The sequence below is a fragment of the Cervus canadensis genome, chromosome 14 (assembly GCF_019320065.1).
Source record: "Cervus canadensis isolate Bull #8, Minnesota chromosome 14, ASM1932006v1, whole genome shotgun sequence".
In the NCBI taxonomy this organism is placed as follows: Eukaryota; Metazoa; Chordata; class Mammalia; order Artiodactyla; family Cervidae; genus Cervus; species Cervus canadensis.
In genome coordinates this window covers 31,480,486-31,500,574 of record NC_057399.1, presented here as the reverse complement: position 1 = coordinate 31,500,574, position 20,089 = coordinate 31,480,486, and the positions used below count along the sequence as shown (strand labels likewise).

The 20,089-nt window shown below is 41.3% G+C and overlaps 1 protein-coding gene across 8 annotated transcripts in view; it reads left to right on the top strand.

Moving 5' to 3' along the window:
• The window catches only part of GLIS3 (GLIS family zinc finger 3), a 563,983-nt gene extending 544,141 nt beyond the window's left edge, over positions 1 to 19,842 (top strand). For all 8 annotated transcript variants that reach the window (XM_043486789.1, XM_043486788.1, XM_043486791.1 and 5 more), the window contains 2 exons: positions 13,027 to 13,209; positions 14,102 to 19,842. In XM_043486789.1, the coding sequence (XP_043342724.1) occupies positions 13,027 to 13,209; positions 14,102 to 14,238 (320 nt within the window). In that variant the 3' untranslated portion in view covers positions 14,239 to 19,842. The remainder of the gene's footprint in view (positions 1 to 13,026; positions 13,210 to 14,101) is intronic.
• The last annotated feature ends 247 nt before the right edge of the window (positions 19,843 to 20,089 follow it).

The window sequence follows — 20,089 nt, the reverse complement described above, 5'->3', positions numbered from 1 at the left end:
TGTTCTTAGGGCTTAGCTTACTGTAGAGCCCAGATGGAGCTGATGCTGTGGCTTCCAGTTTAAGAATCACAGGCCTAGACCCTAAGTGTGGGATTTGGTACCCGCTCCCCATGGTTCCCAATCAGAGAGAATCCAAAGGAAGCAATTGGCCAGTGCCTGAGGAAATACTTTCCATCTACTTTCTCCTTCTACCTTCTGGGGGAGGTCCTATAAATGCAGGACAACCTAAAAGCTGTAGAGAGCCAGGATGGCTCCCAGGGGAGGCTGCAGCATTTCATGTTAATGTCCCTTTTAATCTCCATCTGGAATCTTCTTCTCTGCCAGACCTTTCTTCCAGCGAAGCTTGCTTGGAAGGACAAGGGAAGATAGAATTAAATCTTCATTCTTTGCCATGCTTTCCTTTTTCTGTTTTAGACTCAATTACTCCTAAGTCAAAGGGTTGCTTGTAAACTTTATGCAACATAGTTCCAGTTCAGTCGCTCAGTTGTGTCCGACTCTTTGCAACCCCGTGAATCACAGCATGCCAGGCCTCCCTGTCCATCACCAACTCCCAGAGTTTACTCAAACTCATGTCCATCAAGTCGGTGATGCCATCCAGCCATCTCATCCTCTGTCGTCCCCTTCTCCTCCTGCCCCCAATCCCTCCCAGCATCAGGGTCTTTTCCAATGAGTCAACTCTTCGCATCAGGTGGCCAAAGTATTGGAGTTTCAGCTTCAACATCAGTCCTTCCAATGAACACCCAGGACTGATCTCCTTTAGGATGGACTGGTTGGATCTCCTTGCAGTCCATGCAACATAGCTTGACTCAATTGAGTGCAAATTTACCTTTGTACTCAGAGAAGGTAGGATGATAAGTAACACCAAGCTTATAATGAGACTGAACGAGCTGGAATTTTCAGTGTGTTTTACTGTTTGCAAAATATTCCCACACTTATTATTTCATTTGATCCTTGTGGTCGCCTAGGGAGGGGTATATATACCGGCAACAGGGTGACCCTCTGTCATAGAGAAATTCCCAACTCATTCTTTTCAACCTTGACCCGTGACCAAAGTGTTCACTTCACACACTCACCAGAACAGGATGTCCTGGTCTTCCACTCTTCATATTCTGCACTTCACATATATCCTGAACTTTTGAGTCATAGACGGGTGATGGAGTACAACTGGGCACTGAGTCTCTTTCCATTTGTTCCTGCGCTTCTTCCCCTCCCTACTGTGAGGATTATGCTCCCGCAATAGTATTCTTTTCTCCCTTCAATCAGTAGAGATTCAAAGGCTCAGAGAGGCTATGTTTTCCTCAAGGCCACACAGCCAATAAATGGCAAAGCTGGCTTTCATATTCCTCTTAAGAATTTCAGATCTTCTGGTTTAGAGAGTCTCTGTTTCTTTGCCATATGTGCATTGTCACCATCAGGATTCACTGAACCATTTTACTGTAACTGTATATATCAACACATGGCAATTACTGAGACACATTGCAATTAGTTTATTTTGGCGGCTTATCATTTTGAGATTTTGGAAGCCATAGGCCACCACACATTAGGGTTTTGGTTGGTTTGAAAATATTTAAATGAAAATCAGTTACATCTTTTAACCAAGAAGGTTTTATGCATGCCTTTCTTCTCACTCTGCTTTCTCCCATTTCCTTTTTGCTCCTCTCAGCAACATGTTCTGCCCACTCTCATCCCCTTATTTGAACCTTTGCAGAATCAGTAGCAGACCATCTTCCTCTTCCGCTACTCCAAGTATACAACTCAGAGGGCCAGAGTGTGGTTGGCTCACAGTAATACATTCTGTTAGCAGCTTGCTGCAAACCAGGAGAGGAGCTGTGAGGCTCAGGAGCAGAGGAGAGCACCAGAGTGTGCAGAAGCATCTCCCTGTGGCCTGCGGGCTAGTGGTAGAAGCTGTGGATGAAAATGGCCCCACTGCTTGGAACCAGGTGGATTTGTCGAACTTGATGCCCTCCTGCTGCCACACATCTGACAGGGGGCTAGGGGACCAGGCGATTGCTCCACTGGTCAGCTTTTCAACCACTGTAACCTGGTTCCTTCAATAGGAATGTGCCCAAATGGAATGTTAAGGGTTATTATTTCCATTATTTTCCTTCTCCTAAGTACAGTAGTTGCTTAAATGTCAGTCTTAAATAGCTCAAGTGCTTTTGCAAGCTGGTTTAGTTCTCAACCCGAAGAAAAATCTGTCTTCCTAACACAGTCTGTAAGCTGTTCCTGTAGCTTCCCCATTTATAGATTCTGTATTAAAATGAAGAGTCAGTTTCTCCATCACTCCCAGGGGGAAGCTTCAGAGAGTTCTGACTACAAGAAGACCTGGCTGAGGTTGTTGGCCAAGAGCAGGGACCAAGGTGAAAAATGGCAACTGGACTATGGAGGCTTCATTTTTGAGAGCAGCATCATTTTAAACCTAATGGTGGCAGGCTATGTGAAAATTGTGTAAGAATTACATGTGCATTATACAGAATCTATAAATACTTCTAAGCTTATTTCATAGTGATGATAATTGCTACTATTTATTGAGGGCCTACTACATGCTGGGGAATGCACTGGATGCTTTTATAAATGCTCTCATGTATAATGTTTTCTGCAGTCCTATAAAATAGATATTATTTTAAATGAAAATAAGGCTCAAGAAGGAAAATAATTTATGCAAAGACACATAGTTGGTTAATGGGTTATCCAGGCTTTGAACCCAGATCCAAGTTGTTCATGTAATGGATAGAAAAAAAATAGTGACTAAATCAGAAAACTAGCCAAAAGAAATTTCTGAAATGTCTGTTTCTACTCTTCAGGGTTTTTTGAATTTTTCAATGTTTAGATAATTTCATCAATTTTGTTAATGAATTCAATTCTTTCTCCCTGATGAAAATATTTGTACTCTATGAAATGTTGATCCGAGTAACTCTACCTGCGATCTAGTAGTGAGGGACCTCAACAAAACGGCCAGATTTTGCTTAAACTGATTGGTCTGTAAGCTTAAACCTTGTTATCTGTATGAACTATGTTACCAAACAGATTTGAGTTTGAGTCCTGGTTCTGAAACTTGGCAGCTATGAGGATTTGGATAAGTTATTTGAACTTTTCTGTTTCCTTGTCTATAAACTGGGGACAGTACTACATAATTCAAAAGTTACTATAAGTAAAAAAAGATTGAAATGTTGCCATTTGCAGAAACATGGATGAATCTAGAGAATATTATACTTAGTGAAGTAAGTCAGAGAAAGATGTATTATATGATATCACTTAATTGTAGAACCTAAAAAATAATACAAATTAATCTATATAAAAAATAAAAACAGATCTGCAGACATAGAAAACATATTTATGGTCACCAAAGGGAAAGGTTGGGGGGAGGTGGATAAATTAGGAGTATAGGATTAACAGATACAAACTGATAAACATAAGATAGATGAACAACAAAGATTTACTGTACAGCACAAGGAACTATACTCAATATCTTGTAATAACTGATAATGGAAAATAACCTGTATGTGTGTGTGTTTATATATATATATATATTTGACTTACTTTTCTGCACACCTGATATTAAAAGAATATTATAATCAACTATATTTCAGTTTTTTACAAAGTTGTTAGAATGAAGATTTTCTATGTAAAACACCTAAAACAATGCCTATCTCAGAATAAATAAATATTAGTTCCTTTCCTTCCTTTTGAAAAAATTCTCTGGGGCGGGGAGTTGGTGTAACACTAACCAAAATGTCTATGAAAATGCCAAAAGCAAGGAGACTCCAGATGAGAAAGCTCTGAACTTAGTAGAAAAGTATATGATGACTTTAAGCTCTACTCCCCATTTGTTTTAAGACAGAGACTGGATCCATGAATAATTCCAAATAACTGGATGTTCATAAATATTAAAATGTATGAATTTTCCACTTTTCTCTTATTTGCATAGTATTACATAAACAAAAGTATTGGTTATAAAGACAAGTGATTCAAATTCCATCTCTTTGTCTATAAAATGAGAACATTTGTTTGAATTACCTACTTACAAGACAGGTATATCAGAGGCTGCCTAAGAAGGAATTTTCAAAAGTTTTTGAAATCATACCGTGTGAGTAGTAAGTGTGTAATTCCCTGGGCCTTTCTCTGAGTAAAGTAGGAGAGCATGAAACATGCTGAGAAGCTGTGATGCCAGAGATCATATTCTTATGGCCTTTAAGAGCTTTACCAGAGACTTCTCTAATTTTCCTCTTTCTTCTCATTGACTTATGTCATGGGTTACAGAAGGTATTCAAAGTGGCGTGTGCAAGGGTCACCAGAGAGGAGGAGGGAATGCACAAAGAGCCATAATAATGTTGGAATAGAAGAAATTAGGGTAGCCAAAGGGAGTGGGTCATGCATTTTCTGTCACTGACCCTGGGACTTTAAGAATACGCAGAAGAACTGTACAAAAAAGATTTTAATGACCCAGATAACCAGATGGTATGGTCACCCACCTAAAGCCAGACATCCTGGAACATGAAGTCAAGTGGGCCTTAAGAAGATTCATTACAAACAAAGCTAGTGGAGGTGATGAAATTCCAGCTGAGCCATTTCAAATCCTAAAAGATGGTGCTGTTAAAGTGCTGCACTCAATATTCTAGCAAATTTGGAAAACTCAGCAGTGGCCACATGACTGGAAAAGGTCAGTTTTCATTACAATCCCAAAAAAGGGCAATGCCAAAGAATATTCAAATTATTGTACAGTTGCACTTATTTCACATGCTAGCAAGATTATGCTCAAAATCCTTCAAGCTAGGCTTCAGCAGTATGTGAACTGAGAACTTCCAAATGTACAAGCTGGATTTAGAAAAGGCAGAAGAACTAGAGATCAAATTGCCAATATCTGCTGGATCATAGAAAAAGCAAGGGAATTATTTAAAAACATATATTTCTGCTTCATTGACTATGCTAAAGCCTTTGACTGTGTGGATCATGACAAACTGTGGGAAATTCAAGAGATGGGAATACCAAATCACCTGACCTGCCTCTGGAGAAACTTATATGCAGGGCAGGAAGCAACAGTTAGAACTGGATATGGAATGATGGACTGGTTCAAAAGGGAAAGGAATACCTCAAGGCTATATATTGTCACCCTGCTTATTTAGCTTCTGTACAGAGTACATCATACAAAATACTGGGCTGGATGACTCACAAGCTGGAAATCAAGATTGCCAGGAGAAATATCAATAACCTCAGATATGCAGATGATACTACTTTAATGGCAGAAAGTGAAGCGGAACTAAAGAGCTTCTTTATGAAGGTGAAAAAGGAGAGTGAAAAATCTGGCTTAACCATTCAACATTCCAAAAGCAAAGATTATGACATCTGGTCTCATCACTTCATGGCAAATAGATGAGGAAAAAGTGGAAACAGTGTCAGATTTCATTTTCTTGGGCTCCAAAATCACTGTGGATGGTGACTGCAGCCATGAAATTAAAAGACACTTGCTCCTTGGAATTAAAGCTCTGACAAAGCTAGACAGTGTATTGAAAAGCAGAGATCTCACTTTGACAACAAAGGTCCATTTAATCAAAGCTATGGTTTTTCCAGTAGTCATGTATGGATGTGAGAGTTGGACCATCAAGAAGGCTGAGAGCTGAAGAATTGATGCTTTTGAACTATGGTGCTGGAGAAGACTCTTGAGAGTCCCTTGGACTGCAAGGACATCAAACCAGTCCATCCTAAAGGAAATCAGTCCTGAATATTCATTGGAAGGACTGATGCTAAAGCTGAAGCTCCAGTACTTCAGCCACCTGATGTGAAGAACTGACTCATTGGAAAGGACCCAGATGCTGGGAATGATTGAAGGCAGGAGGGGAAGGGAGTGACAGAGGATGAGATGGTTGGATGGCATCACTGACTCAATGGAAATGAGTTTGAGCAAGCTCCAGGAGTTGGTGATGGACAGGGAAGCCTGGCGTGCTACAGTCCATGGGGTCACAAAGAGTCAGACATTACTGAGCGACTGAACTGAATAGCAAGTAATGTTGAGCTTCTTTCCATGTGTTTATTAGCCTCCGTATGTTTTCTTTGGAGAAATGTCTGTTTAGGTCTTCTGCCCATTTTTGATTGGGTTGTTTGTTTTTCTGGTATTGAGCTACATGAGTTTCTTGTATATTATGGAGTTTAACCCTTTGTCATTTGTTTCAGTCCAATTATTTTCTTCCATTCTGAGGGTTGCCTTCTCATCTTGCCAAACTTCTTTCTTATTTGAGCTTTTTCCCTCTTCCTATCTTGAATGCAGTCCAGAGAAAAGAGTTGCATCTTTGTATATTCCTTAAGGAAAATCCTTTTTATTGTTCATATGTAATCTTAAATTACATTACTTGATTTTTCATTTATATGTTTATCTTTCTTTCTCACTAAAACATAAACTCCAAAAAGGCAGGAGGTATGTTTTATTCACCACTGTGTCTCCAGACTTGAGTAAGTGCTTAGAATGTAGTTGTCAAGTAAACAAAAGCATAGAAGTTGAAATGTTTGTGTTAAAAGAATAGGGAAGAAAAGTGAAAAGTAATATTTGTAGAGTGCTCTATGCCAGACAGGTGCAGCTCTTTACATGGATCATCCCTTAATCCTCTTTAACCTTTGCAGTTGCCTTATGAAGTAGATACTGTGAATACCCCATTTTACAAATATACAATAGCAAAAATACAGACTCTTAGTCAGTGTTTCTTCTGAAAGGTCAAGTGAACAGGATGACTTCTGAGATTTGGGAAACATCTGAAAATAAGTGTTTGGCTTGGATGCCTGAAATGATACTCTCTGATCACACAGGAGATGAAGGGCTTTCCCATCTGAAGATATTGAGGGTTGTTGGGAAGCAACTGCTCTCAGCATTCTTTCTAAGTAGCTTCACCAAAGGTTCTTCCCAGCCTGATCAGGCCACACTCTGGTTGAGACATTAGTTCTGAGGCACCTTTCCTGATGCCTGTGATGGACTCCACACATGGGCTGTCTGCAAGTTGGTATCAAGGTTGGGCAGAACCTACAACAGAGAAGATCCAGTCTTCTGAATGTTGTCCATCTTTTCCTGGCATCTGGAGTTTGGTGGTGGTTCTCAGTCTCACCGTAAAGGAGAAGAAGAGTTTGTTTTACAAAACTATTTGCTATATAAACAAACCCGCTAGGGGCACAGCTGTGGACATAGCACCTTGACAAAGTTTGGGCTGGTGGTATTCATCTCCATCCGTGAGTGTAAGATAGAGCCTCGGTACTGAAAGCCTCGGTACTTTATTCCATCCTCAACTGGTAGGGAAATTGGAGACCCACCTATGCTGTTGGCACTCCCACACACACAGTGAGCTAGGCCCATAGTCTGCAGAAAGTGGGTGATATGTTTCCTTTTCCTTCTCTTACTTCCAGAAAGGAAAGTGATTTTTGCAGCAGAGCTGAAATGCCCTAGAAGTTTAACTTAGAACAATGCTCATCAGCTCTCACAAGGGTTGGGAGTTGGGTGACCATTATTTATTCATTGAAGTATTTATATTCTGATTCCTTCCACAATGACTAAAGTATAAATTTGTAAGGAAAAGATAAATGTAATAAAGCTCTAATATATTTTCTATCCTGAAGAGCAGGAGTGTAAGAATCATTATCTGGCTTTTATTTAAGCTCTTGGTGGGTAATATGTTTTTTTCTCTAAGAATTTAATCAGAAACATTCCTGAAACAAAGTCTGTTAAACCTGAGAGTGCAGATTGCCCTAGAGTTGTGCTGTCCAGTACAGTAGCCACAGGCATGTATGGCCATATAAATTTTAATTAATTATAACTAAATAAAATTTAGAAGTTGGTTCCTCAGTTGACTGGCCACATTTCAAATGCTCTGTAGTTATGCAGCTCCTGTATTGGACAGTGAGATACAGATCATTTCCATCAATACACAATGTTCTCTTAGACAGTGTTGCCCTAGGGAATACCCTTTCATTATCATATTTAGTCATGTGATTCCTTTTTTTCACTGACTTCCTCCACTTCCCTTCCATGCTGGGAAGAAAATCCACACCCAGCTTCATGGACTGCTTTATCATCATTAGGCAGCAAGAGTGACCATGAAATCCCAATCTAATCTATCATCATAGAACTGTCAGTGACCCCATGTGACAAAGAGGAGGGGTTTTTAAGAATGAATTTTAATACTATGTGAGCTCATAGATAATATTAGGGGAGAAAACAGGATACAAAACAATATATATAACATTCCAGTTTTGTATGTATGTATCTGGTTATGTCGGAATCTTGGAAATAAAGGTAATTTTTATTTTCTTTGCATATACACCTCTACATTTTCTAGTTGATACAGTTAATTCAGAATATTTTTATAATTAGAAAACAAGCTTGTTTCTAGAAGGGGAGAAAAAAAAGACTTCCCAGAATTAACAAGAGGAGGAAAGACCTTGATCCTCAGGAGCTACATAGTAAAGTCAGTTTATCTGCAAATTCCCCCTCCCCGTCCATCCTTGGGTTAAAAAATAACTTCTAAAATAGGGGAGGGGTGATTTTCTAACTAAATGGGAGGACTAACATTTATTGCCAACATAAACATACATGTGCATTCTTATGCTATTCTAAGTGTATGTGTTCTTGTTCGAACTGCATTATCCATCCTCAAGGACACAGTATTACCTTTTATTTCTTTGGTATCTCTAAAAGCACCTTGATAACAGTACTTGATAACATCATTCGCTGACTGGTTGACTGGGTTGACCTTACCATCACTCATGTTTTATGCCCATGAAATATACTAACATCTTGCCTCGTTTTGCTTTGGGCCCTCGAGGTAGTGTTCCTTCCAAACTTACTACATGAAATTCAGCAGCTAAAATACATGAGCCATTCACCAGAAAATGAGTTAGGCTTTCTCTGAGTTTGTGTGTGTGGCAAGATCCTAATGGAATTTTTAAAAATTTTGTTAGTTTTATGGAAATAGCAGTGGGAAGAGGCTATGTTGAAGCTCTTTGATTTGAGTGACCGCACTCAACCACACCAGTGTGTTTGGCAACTTTAGTAACTGACTTCTTGAAGGGAGGGATTTCATAAAGAGGATTTTCTTTCTGTGAGTTGGCTGTGAGTGTGATAAAACATGCTTGTGGGGCCATTCTGGTTTTGACTGTTTCTCGTGTCAGCCAAGACACCCACAGACAGGAATTGCAGTTCACTCTGCCCTCTCACTCAGATCCAGACTGACGGGGAAGCAGGGAGGTGGAGCCCAGAATGTTGGATTTGAAAAAGTGAAAGTGAAAGTGTTAGTTGCTCAGTCATGTCCAACTCTTTGCAACCCCGTGGACTGTAGCCTTCCAGGCTCCTCTGTCCATGGAATTCTTCAGGCAGATTCTTTACTGTTTGAGCCACCACGGAAGGCCAATGTTGGGTTTACTATTAATATTTAACTTTACTGGGTGTATTTCACTGTATCACAAATTTTTATACTCTAGCACATCACAACACTCATGTAGGTTGAAGTCATGCTATCTCTGAAGCAGGGAGAAGACAGGGAAGAAAGAATGAATTGTTTTTCACAGAAGGGCAGCGAAAGTCTCTATCACTGTCCCTGACATACCTGAATGATTAATGTCCCTATTTGGGGAGTTGCGGGAGTTTAGTGAAAAATGTCTTCTCTTCCTGGAAGGTTAATATTACACTGAGGAATGCTATCAAGGTGTTTATGGGTTACAGATTTGAACAGAGCCAGCATAGGGATATAAATAGCAAATACTGCCTATTTTGTTCAGTGAGGAGACATTACATTCTAATAAACCGACTGTGATGGTTCATGGTAATGTTTTCCTCATAATAGGGAAACCGTGATTATATGTGCCTGGCCACGGGGTACCCACAGTGAGGATCAGTTCAAAGAACCTCCCAAACTATGAAACAGTACATCCAGGTCTTTCAGCACACTCACGCTTGTGGCTCTTTTGAGCTTGCACTGGGGTGAGTGAAGAAATCACAATGTGTACCGATTAGTGCAGAATCTAGGAACCAACACAGGAGAGAGGTATGTAGCACAGGTCCCAAGGGCCAAAACTGTTCCAGAGGATTCCACCTGAGAACTGGAAGTGAGAGACTTGCCCACTGTCTTATCTGTTCTTACATTTGGTTATTGTTGAAGGATTACTTGTTGCCTTTTGGAAATTTTTATTTCTCTTAATAAAAATTTTGAGAGCTACATTATTGTGACATAACTTTACTTTTTTCTTATTTAGCCAATGTATATAAATTATATTGTCAAATATATTAATGTTAATTGTATAATTAATTCTCAGATTATATTGTGTAACAGGCAAATATTAATTTAATCTTCATTATAATAACTCAATGAGATATAGGTACTACTTTTAATCCCATTTTACAGTTTAGAAAGCTGAAACACTGAGAGGCTCAATAATTTACCAAGACTACACAGTTGGTCAGGAGTCAGACTAGGATGTGAACCCAGGAAGTCTGACTAGCTTCAGAGTACTTATTCATCACCACTATTAAAATTCAGAAAAATATAAAGCCAAAGAAAGTCCCCCAAAGAGAACTAGAGAAATGTTGCCTTGCAATCTGCATATACATTTGTGGTTGTTCAGTCCCTCAGTCATATCCAACTCTTTGTGACCCCATGGACTACAGCATACCAGCCTCCCCTGTCCTTCACTATCTCCCAGAGTTTGCTCAAACTCATGTCCATGGAGTTGACAATGCCATCCAAACATCTCTGTTGCCTCCTTCTCCTCCTGCCATCAGTCTTTCCCAGTATAAGGGTCTTTTCCAATGAGTCTGCTCTTCACATCAGGTGCCCAAAGTATTGGAGCTTCAGTTTCATTATCAGTCCTTGCAGTGAATATTCAGGGTTGGTTTCCTGTAGGATGGACTGGTTGGATCTCCTTGCAGTCCAAGAGACTCTCAAGAGTCTTCTCCAACACCACAGCAAAAGCATCAATTCTTTGGAGCTCAGCTTTCTTTATAGTCCAACTCACATCCATACATGACTACTGGAAAAACCATAGCTTTGACTAGATGGATATTTGTTGGCAAAGTAATGTCTCTGCTTTTTAATATGCTGTCTAGCTTTGTCATAGCTTTTCTTCCAAGGAGCAAGCATCTTTTAATTTCACCATTTGCAGTGAATTTGGAGCCCAAGAAGAATAAAAGTTGTCACTGTTTCTACTTTTCTCCCACCTATTTGCCATGAAGTGATGGGACCAGATCTTAGTTTTCTAAATGTTGAGTTTTAAGCCAGCTTTTTCATTCTCCCCTTTCACTTTCATCCAGGGCTCTTTAGTTACTCTTTGCTTTCTGCCATTAGGGTAGTATTATCACCTGCATATCTGAGGTTATTGATATTTCTCCTGGTAATCTAGATTCCAACTTGTGCTTCATCCATCTTGGCATTTTGCATCCTGGCATTACTCTGCATATAAGTTAGATAAGCAGGGAGACAATATACAACCTTAAGGTAGTACTTTCCTAATTTTGAACCAGCCCATTGTTCCTTGTCTGATTCTAACTATTGCTTCTTGATCTACATACAGGTTTCTTAGGAGACAGGTAAGGTGGTCTTATATTCACATTTCTTTAAGAATTTTCCACACTTTTTTGTGATCCACACAGTCAAAGTCTTTAATATAGTCAATGAAGGAGAAGTAGATGTTTTTTTTGAATTCCCTGCTTCTTCTATGATCCAACAGATGTTGGCAATTTGATCTCTGGTTCCTCTGCCTTTTTTAAATCCACTTGTATATCTGAAATTTCTCATGAACAGTATGAAAAAAACTCCTTGTAAATATTGTTTTCATGGCTATTTAACATTCCCATTAGGTAAATATACCAGTCTTTTCTCCACCACTCTCTCATGGTTGACTAGTTTGACTCAGTTTTCTGTTATGACAACAAGCACTGTGATAACTGTGTTTGTGCAAGACTTATAATTTTCAAAATATACCTTTAGGATACATCCTTGAAAGTGAAGTTCCCCTGTCCAAGAGGACACTTTCAGGTTCCACAGCCAAGTTGTCAAGTGGTTTTCAGAAGCCTATACTCCTTTGCAGGGTCTGTACACTACACACAGCTGCCTTGGTCACCAGTCTCAGTCCAGCACCAAGAATGAGTCTCAGAAATCTTTGCTAATGTGATAGGTAGAATATGGTATTATATCATTGTCTTGATTTTTATTGCTTTAATGACTAAAGAATTGTCAGTTTGACCATGTGTCTATGTTAGTCGGTCAGGCATGTCTGACTCTTTGCGACTCCATGGACTGTAACCTACCAGGCTCTTCTGTCCATAGAATTCTCCAGGCAAGAATACTAGAGTGGGTAGCCATTCCCTTCTCCAGGGGATCTTCCCAAGTGAGGGATCGAACCTGGGTCTCCTGCATTACAGGCAGAGTCTTTACCATCTGATCATATTAGTTGATAAATTATATGAGTATTTGAGTGGTCTGTTTGGGTCCTTTGCCCATCTGTCTGCTGAGTCCATGCAGAGGCCTTAAGGCATCAAAAAGAGAAAAGCCAGTAGTTTTTCTTTCTTTCTTCTCCTTCCTTGACATGGAATTTTCTTGTTTTTTCCTAGTGTTTACTGCTAACATGGATCTTCCCTGGTGGCTGAGTGGTAAAGAACCGATCTGCCAGTGCAAGAGACACAGGAGACGCGGGTTTGATCCCTGGGTCAGGGAGATGCCCCAGAGGAGGGCATGCCAACCCACTCCAGTATTCTTGCCAGGAAAATCCCCATGGACAGAGGAGCCTAGTGGACTACAGTCCATGGGGTTGCAAAGAGTCAGACAGGACTGAAGCAACTGAGTGTGTGTGCGCATGCCTGTGTGTGCACACACACACGCCACACACACACACACACACACTGCTAACATGAATTTAATCTTCCTCCCAAACCTTATAGGGAATTTTCTCTTGGTTCTATGTAAAGTATACTACTGATTAGTTCTAAAGGATATTGTTTTGTTTTCTACAGTGACTATGGCCTGTTCATAAATCTATCCCTACTTCTGTCTTGACTTTCAGGATTTTATGGGCAACTACAGACATTCTGCCCCCCGAATTACCCTGACTCTCAGAGAACCATGCCACCTAGCAGTTCCTGCAGTGTGATGCCTTCCTTCGAGGACTGTCTGGTCCCCACTTCCGTGGGCCAGGCTGGCTTTGATGTTTTCCACAGAGCCTTCTCAACTCACTCGGGCATTACAGGTATGTTGGTATCTGTGACTTAGACACTCAGGCAGACTAGCAGGTGAGATCATGTGGGTTTCTCATGACCAGCCTGGACTAGACTTGACCTAGCACACGACTGCATCAAATCCTATCTAGTACACCTGAGAAATGTCTTTCTTCTTCATCCTCCCCTCCAGCCTCCGCCAGCCCCACTTCCACCACCCTCACTCAGGTGCCATCATGTTTCTCCCAGACTTAAGCAACAGCCTTCCAACAAGTTTCCTTGAGTCAACTCCTTAACTTTCCCATTCTGCTCTCTGTGCTACCTGTAACCATTACCTTCCAAAAATAAAGGAAAAAGTAAGGTGCTTTCCTGTTTAGATACATTCAGTAATTTCTAGTTGCCCTAGAGAATAAAGTTGACCATCTGCAGCAAGGCATTCATAGTCCCCAGGAGTTGAGCCTGATCAAACTCCATGGACCTACCCTCCTATCTCATGTATTTTCCTTGTCTGTCTCCGTACCTGCTCTGCACCTGAGCTTCGCCAACACACTTGGCCCCACATATCTCACTCTCTGTCTTTGCTCCCTGTTTCCTCCTACTAGAATGTTCTTTCTTTACCTCCCCTTCTATGATAATCCCATCCATTCTTAAATGACTGGACTTTTATATCACCTCCTTTTTGAGGCCATCCTCACTCTTCCCTACAAAATTTTACTTTCATTGCTACTCAACCCATCTTTCGTGCAAGTCCTGCTTTAGCCATCTTTCTGCACATTCAGCCACTTCTTCACCTAAGGAGCCTGAGGATGGGACCCGCTGAAAGGCCTTGCCCAGCACTGTGGGCTCCCCAGTCCACATTTGCTCCTTGCATGCCTGGCAAGTATGATGAAGCATCAGTTGATTTGTGCACTCTTTCTTTTCCAGTGTATGATTTGCCTTCGGGTTCATCAAGCCTCTTTGGGGAGACTCTTCGCAGTGGACCTGAAGATGCCACATTCTTACAGATCAGTGCTGTGGACCGCTGTCCTAGCCAGCTCTCCTCTGTCTATACTGAAGGCTAAAATCTCCCCTAGCCTCCACTGCTGCTGGCATCCAGAATCTTTTTGCTCCTTGTCACCTTTTGTTCTTATACTTTCGCAGACCCTAAGAAAAAGGATGTCAAGCAAATCAACTCAATATGCCACACCACAGATGTGTCTTTGGAGAGCAGGGCTGGATGGTCAGAGCTGGGATTTGTAGGTGTGTTTGCAACTGCTCCTTTTTCCCTCTGGATTTGCCAGTGACCAGCAGGACTGTCTTTTCAAAGGGAATTCGGAGTCTCACTACTGGGTATCTGTTATTTCCCAATTGTCAACCTTCAAGGGACACCAGTGAGATTATGTGCATGTGAAAATGTAATTTGGAGATCACTCTTGCTGAAAACTCCAAATAAGGATGGACAACCCAGATTGCCAGCACAGTGAATTGCCTCACCCAAGAGCCAGGCGCAACAAGGGAAATCCACATCCAAGCCCAGCATGGGCTCAGCCCAGTTTCCCAGCACCAGCCTGGCATCCAGGGAGCTGGCTGCCTCTCTCCTCCTGGGTACTCCCATGCTAACCAATTGCTTTTCAGTGTTTTTCCAAAAGCAAAATGAGAAGGTTCTGTCAAGCACAGCCCCTTGGAAAGCTTGACAACTTGTTTTGTATTCCTGCAACCTATCTTAGTTCTTTGATTTTAAAGCCTTGTTATTTACATGTACGTTTAAAGGAAAAAATATTTAGAAGTCTGTTCTTTGGATGGAAATAATTATTTTAATCACCCCAGCTACATACGTCTGGCCTCTGCTGTGGCTTGGCTTGGCCCCACCTCATAGCTTCTGTGTGCACCAGGAATGTTCTGCAAAGGCTACCTGAGGGACATGGGGTCAGCCACCCCCTTCCCAGTGCTGCCACAGAGAGCCTCGTGTGTTGACTGTTAGTGACTCCACCTTGAGGACTTTATTCAAAGGAAAATTTCTCTTGACTGGTTCACCCATGGCCTCCACTCTGGTGCTCTGCCCAGAGACCTGCTAGAAGCTGTGAGAGCAGGGACACATGGAGGTGTGCTCCTGGGTTCTCTCAGAAAACCAAACTAGCAGTGCCCGATGTCCAGCTACTTTGCACAGCCTCTGCTCCCTCTGTTAGGATCTCCCCTCACCAGTCTCTGTCGCTCCCTTGCCCTTCTCCTCCCTCTTCATTGCTCTCATCCTGTTTTTTTGACTGTAGTTCAGACATACCCACCACCTGAGCAGGGTCTAGCTTAGGGCAGGTAGAGGAGACAGTTCTGGAAAGGTGGCCAAAAAGAAGCAACCGCTTTGTCTGAAACTCTGTATTGAGCGCCTAGAATTTTCACAGAGCTCTTGGCCATTTGATCTCAAACCTGAATAGGAAGTCATTTTCTGTGACACCTTTTTGTTGCTGTTGTTTTATCGCTAAGTCATGCCCGACTCCTTGCCGCCCCAAGGACTAAAGCCATCCAGGCTCCTCTGTCCTCTGTGACACCTTTACCAAGCAATTAAAAAGGTCCCAAGTCCGATGACATAGGCTATAAAAATTGCCAAACCCCCCAAAACCTGGTAAATTCTGACATCCCAGTACAATCACATCTCATGATTTCTTTTCTCTCTCTTTAAAAATGTTCTCTGAAGAAAAATGAAACAATGCTATTTGTCAAACTGGGATAATTACAATCTCCAACAAGACAATTAAACAGCTTGGTGTCAGACTTAGGATCTGGTGACAGTTTGTATCCTGACAGACGTGTCCTTCCAGTCTGCTGCACAGTCGGTAGTGTTCTGCCTGACTCAGGACTTCATTCCCACATGCAGTATAATCAGGCTAATAAAGAACCAAGCGCAGGGTCCGCTTTTACAGTGCTCTCAGTCAATCTCATTTCTCTGGATAGTGGGCTCTGATCTGAGAAGAGCCATCATGCAGACATCTGTGTCTGCGAAAGAGACAAGTTATTCACTTTACAAAACTCTGCTCTGCTGTATGAAAGGACGCACGTCAGACTTTTCTTTCCCAATGAGCTCTCAGACGCACACCAAGTCCCACCCTTCTGGCAGACTTGGTGGATTGCGTTACCTGTGTCCTTTGCCACACCCTGCGGAGAAAGGGAAGTTCTGGTATGGTAGACAATCTATTCATTCTAAATCCCAGAGCCTCTACAGGGAACTCAAAACACATTTCATTCATGTAATGAGGAAAAAGATGGAAAGGTAAGGCAGTTACTGCAGTTGATGTTGTCAGCCTACTTGTGGCTTCTGGCTGTCTTTTGACATGGAAACAGGGAAGGAGGACAAAGCCAGAAGAACCCCAGATACTCTGGCTGGAGGAGATGCTCCTGAGCATCTGTAGTCTCCCCGCCAGCCTCACTGAGGCCCAAGGGAGCCTGGGGGTGCCAGGTGGCAGCCACACCTGCAGGATCTCCTTCCCTGGCAGGAATTAGCAGAAGCAGACCCAGTACCACCTGCAAGGCGGAGCGCCCCTCCTACTCCCTTCCCCATCCCGTGTTTCACCTTGGCTACAGGTTTGAGCTCAGGACCCCAGGACATGCCACTTCCAGTTTCCTTCTGGGTGACACGTGCTGGCCTTAGATTCCAGGATCTCACCTGACCTTTAAATTCATTCCTTGCTTGCTTTCACATTGCACAAGATTTATATATGTTTTCATCATTATGTTTGTAACAGTAAAAGTGGAAACTTCAAAAGATCATTCCCTTCCATTTTCTAGTCTTTTTCCTCTTGATATATAACCATTTTCATAAACATCTGAACACAGATTGTCATTCCCCTTTAAAAAAAAAAGAAGAAGAAACTGATGTTCACGAAAATACACACAGCCCAAAGCCAATTATCCTATTACATTAAAAAAAAAAATCAGCATGCCTAGAGATATTTTACTTGCTGCATTGTCTTAATTCCCTAAAGGGACTGCATCACAATGTAAATTGTAATTTAGCCTGTGATCAGTGTTAAATATTAAATATTCTATTCCTGTAAAATATCTCCCATTACCCATGTCACCCCCCCCCCAAATTATTTAGGTGATTCTAAAATGGACAAAAGGTCATCAGTCAATCACAGCAAAGTTTCCACTGGTGAACCAGAGCTTTGGTGTTACTCTGTTGTTTTTAAATTAGCAGCTGTCAAGCACATTAGCATACTAGAACAGAGGTAAGTGTTCAACCCCATCTTCAAGAACCTTGCCTCCCAGTTGCCTTGAATTTGGGGAATAGTGGTTAAAAATGTCCAATTTAATTATTTGGTATTTTATTTGACTGTTTTGACCATGTCATTTTAAAGCAGCATTTTTAACAGCACTTTTTGTTGGTGGTGTGGAATTTCTGCGGTTACATTTTTTTTTCTTTGCAATGAGTAAAGCAAAAAAAAAAAAAAACACTCATTGGAGAGATGGCAAGTGTAAAAAAGAGGAGATTTATTTTGTACAGACAGCAGAGCATCCTGTGTAATGTTGCTGACATAAAGCACTTTGGGGGGAAAAGTGGAAATCTGTTTTCCATAAATCACACAGACTCTTGTACATAGTTATATACACTCACGTAGAGAAATGAACTGCATATATCATACTGGATATGGGGCTGATTTTACTCTAGGGGCACATCTGGTGCTTATTGTCATAAATCTTTTAAAGAATTAGGTACACTTTTTTCTATTAATATGTATAGTTTTGTGATTTGTCACAGTTATGTTTCATATAATCATAAGTTATTTTGTCTCGTTTCATGAAGTCCTTTTTTTATGTCAAAAGTAAAATGAAGGGATTGTGCACTTGGTACATAATAAAACTGGAAATAGAGGATGTGCCCACCTGCCTGAAATCCTCTTTCAGCATGTTGTTTTAAAACACAATGGCAGCAACCATTTTTTGTTTGTTTGTTTGTTTTATTTTGTTTAGTTTTTACCATCCGCTTCCCTCATATTGGGTCGGTAATTATAATTAAAAGCAGATGGGGGTGGGGGAGGGAGTGTCCAAGGCCAGCTTTAAAATGCCGCATCGCTTTGGGCCAGAGCTGCAGCCTGGATTTAATTATAGATATGAGGACAAAATGGCAGTAAAAATGAATGTGTCTCTGAATCCTTTACATGTTGGGAGTGTCCATAAATAAAACATGAAGTTTTATTTCATCAGATTTAATTAAAGCTTTTATACATGTTTTATTGGTTATTCTATTAATCTGCTTCAAAAACTGGGTAAATGTGTGCTGGTGTTTCGGGTCTATTTGTGCCTTTTCAATGTAGTGCTACATCATGACTCAGAAATGCCTCTAGTGCATGGTCCTCCAGGTGATGGCCATTGGAGTGGGCCCTTTCTTCCCAGTTATCCTAACACCCTGCCAAGAAAGACACAAGCATCAGCTTCCTAATCTGTAAGTCCTCTGATTTCCTGAAGGATAAAGGGGAGGTTGTTCTTTCCCCTGATTCCTTGTCCTGTCTGGTCTGCAGCCTTTGGGGGACTGCCTGTCCCTCTGGCTGTGATGAGCTTCTGTCCCTAGCTCCCATCCACAGGAGACGGGAAAGGGGGAAAGAGTAGTCAGGAAGCTCGCACAACTGACTGACCAGTGAGCCAAACACAGCACTCTAAAAGACATCACATTATCTCAAGGACCATTCTTAGAATATTGATAGTTTTCTCACAGAAATTTTAAGACTTGAAGATTCTGTTAATGGGAGATACAAAGCCAAAGGGATGATGGCTCCCAGGCACCTCGTCTGGTTCTTCAAGGTGCTGGGGGAACAGGCAGCAAACTCATGTGGTTCAGGGTTTAGAGGTGGAAATAGTGCTGACTGACAAGACTCAGAGAGTCTGCTCCTTGAAGGGAGACAGCTGGCGAGAGGGTGATTTGGTCCAATCTTTTAGGAGGACAGGGTGGCATTAACTGATAGAGTTAAAGATACACATACCCTGCACTCCAGCTATTCCGTTCCTCTCTCGGGAGTCAACAACAGTTCAGATACAAGATGTTGAATGCCGTCCACAATAGCCAAACACTGGAAATGACACAACTGTCCACCAACAGTGGGAAGAAGACGTGAACTGTGCTCACGTAATGAAGTGACATGTGAGGCATGCAGCAAAGGCAGTGACAGAACTGCAGCCACATGCAGTCATCCAAAGCTGAGTCTCAGGAACTATGCTGAAAGAAAAAACAAGACAGGAAAGAAAATATACAGTGTTATTCTATTTATACACAGTTCAAAAACAAGCAGAATTCAAATGTAGAGTTTAGAGGGCAGAAGTGTAAACAACAGCGAGGAAAATGCTACCACAAAGATCCAGATACTGAGGACCTCCTGTCAGGAAGAAAGGGCACCCAGAGGACTTCTCTGTATGGGTGCTAAGCAACCATACTTAACTTTCCTGACTCACGTATTAGATTAAACAGATGTTTGCTCTGTACATACACATTTTTTAGTTTTTAGTTCAAATACCAGTGAAGGTCAACTCTTACTGCTCCAGGGGTCTGAAAACTTTGTCTGTAAAGGGCCAGGTCGAATGCATTTTTTGGCTTTGAGTCTCAGCTACTCAACTTTGTTGTTGCAGCTCAAAAGCAGCCAGAGACAATCTACAAATGAATGCATATGGCTGTGTTACAATAAAACTTTATTTATGGACACAAATTTGAATTTCCTGTGGTTTTCAGATGTCATGCGATATTTTTTGTCTTTTGATTTCTCTCAACTATTTAAAAATGTAAAAAAAAAATTCTTATTCTAGAAGCCATACAAAATGAAGCAAAAAAGGCAGTAGGCAAGATTTGCGCATGGGCCACAGTGTGCCATCCCTAGTCAAATGAGGGAACATTCTCCTGCCCTTCTCATAAATATCCACCCAAAGAAAACTGCAGTAAGGAACCCCTCTGCTTAT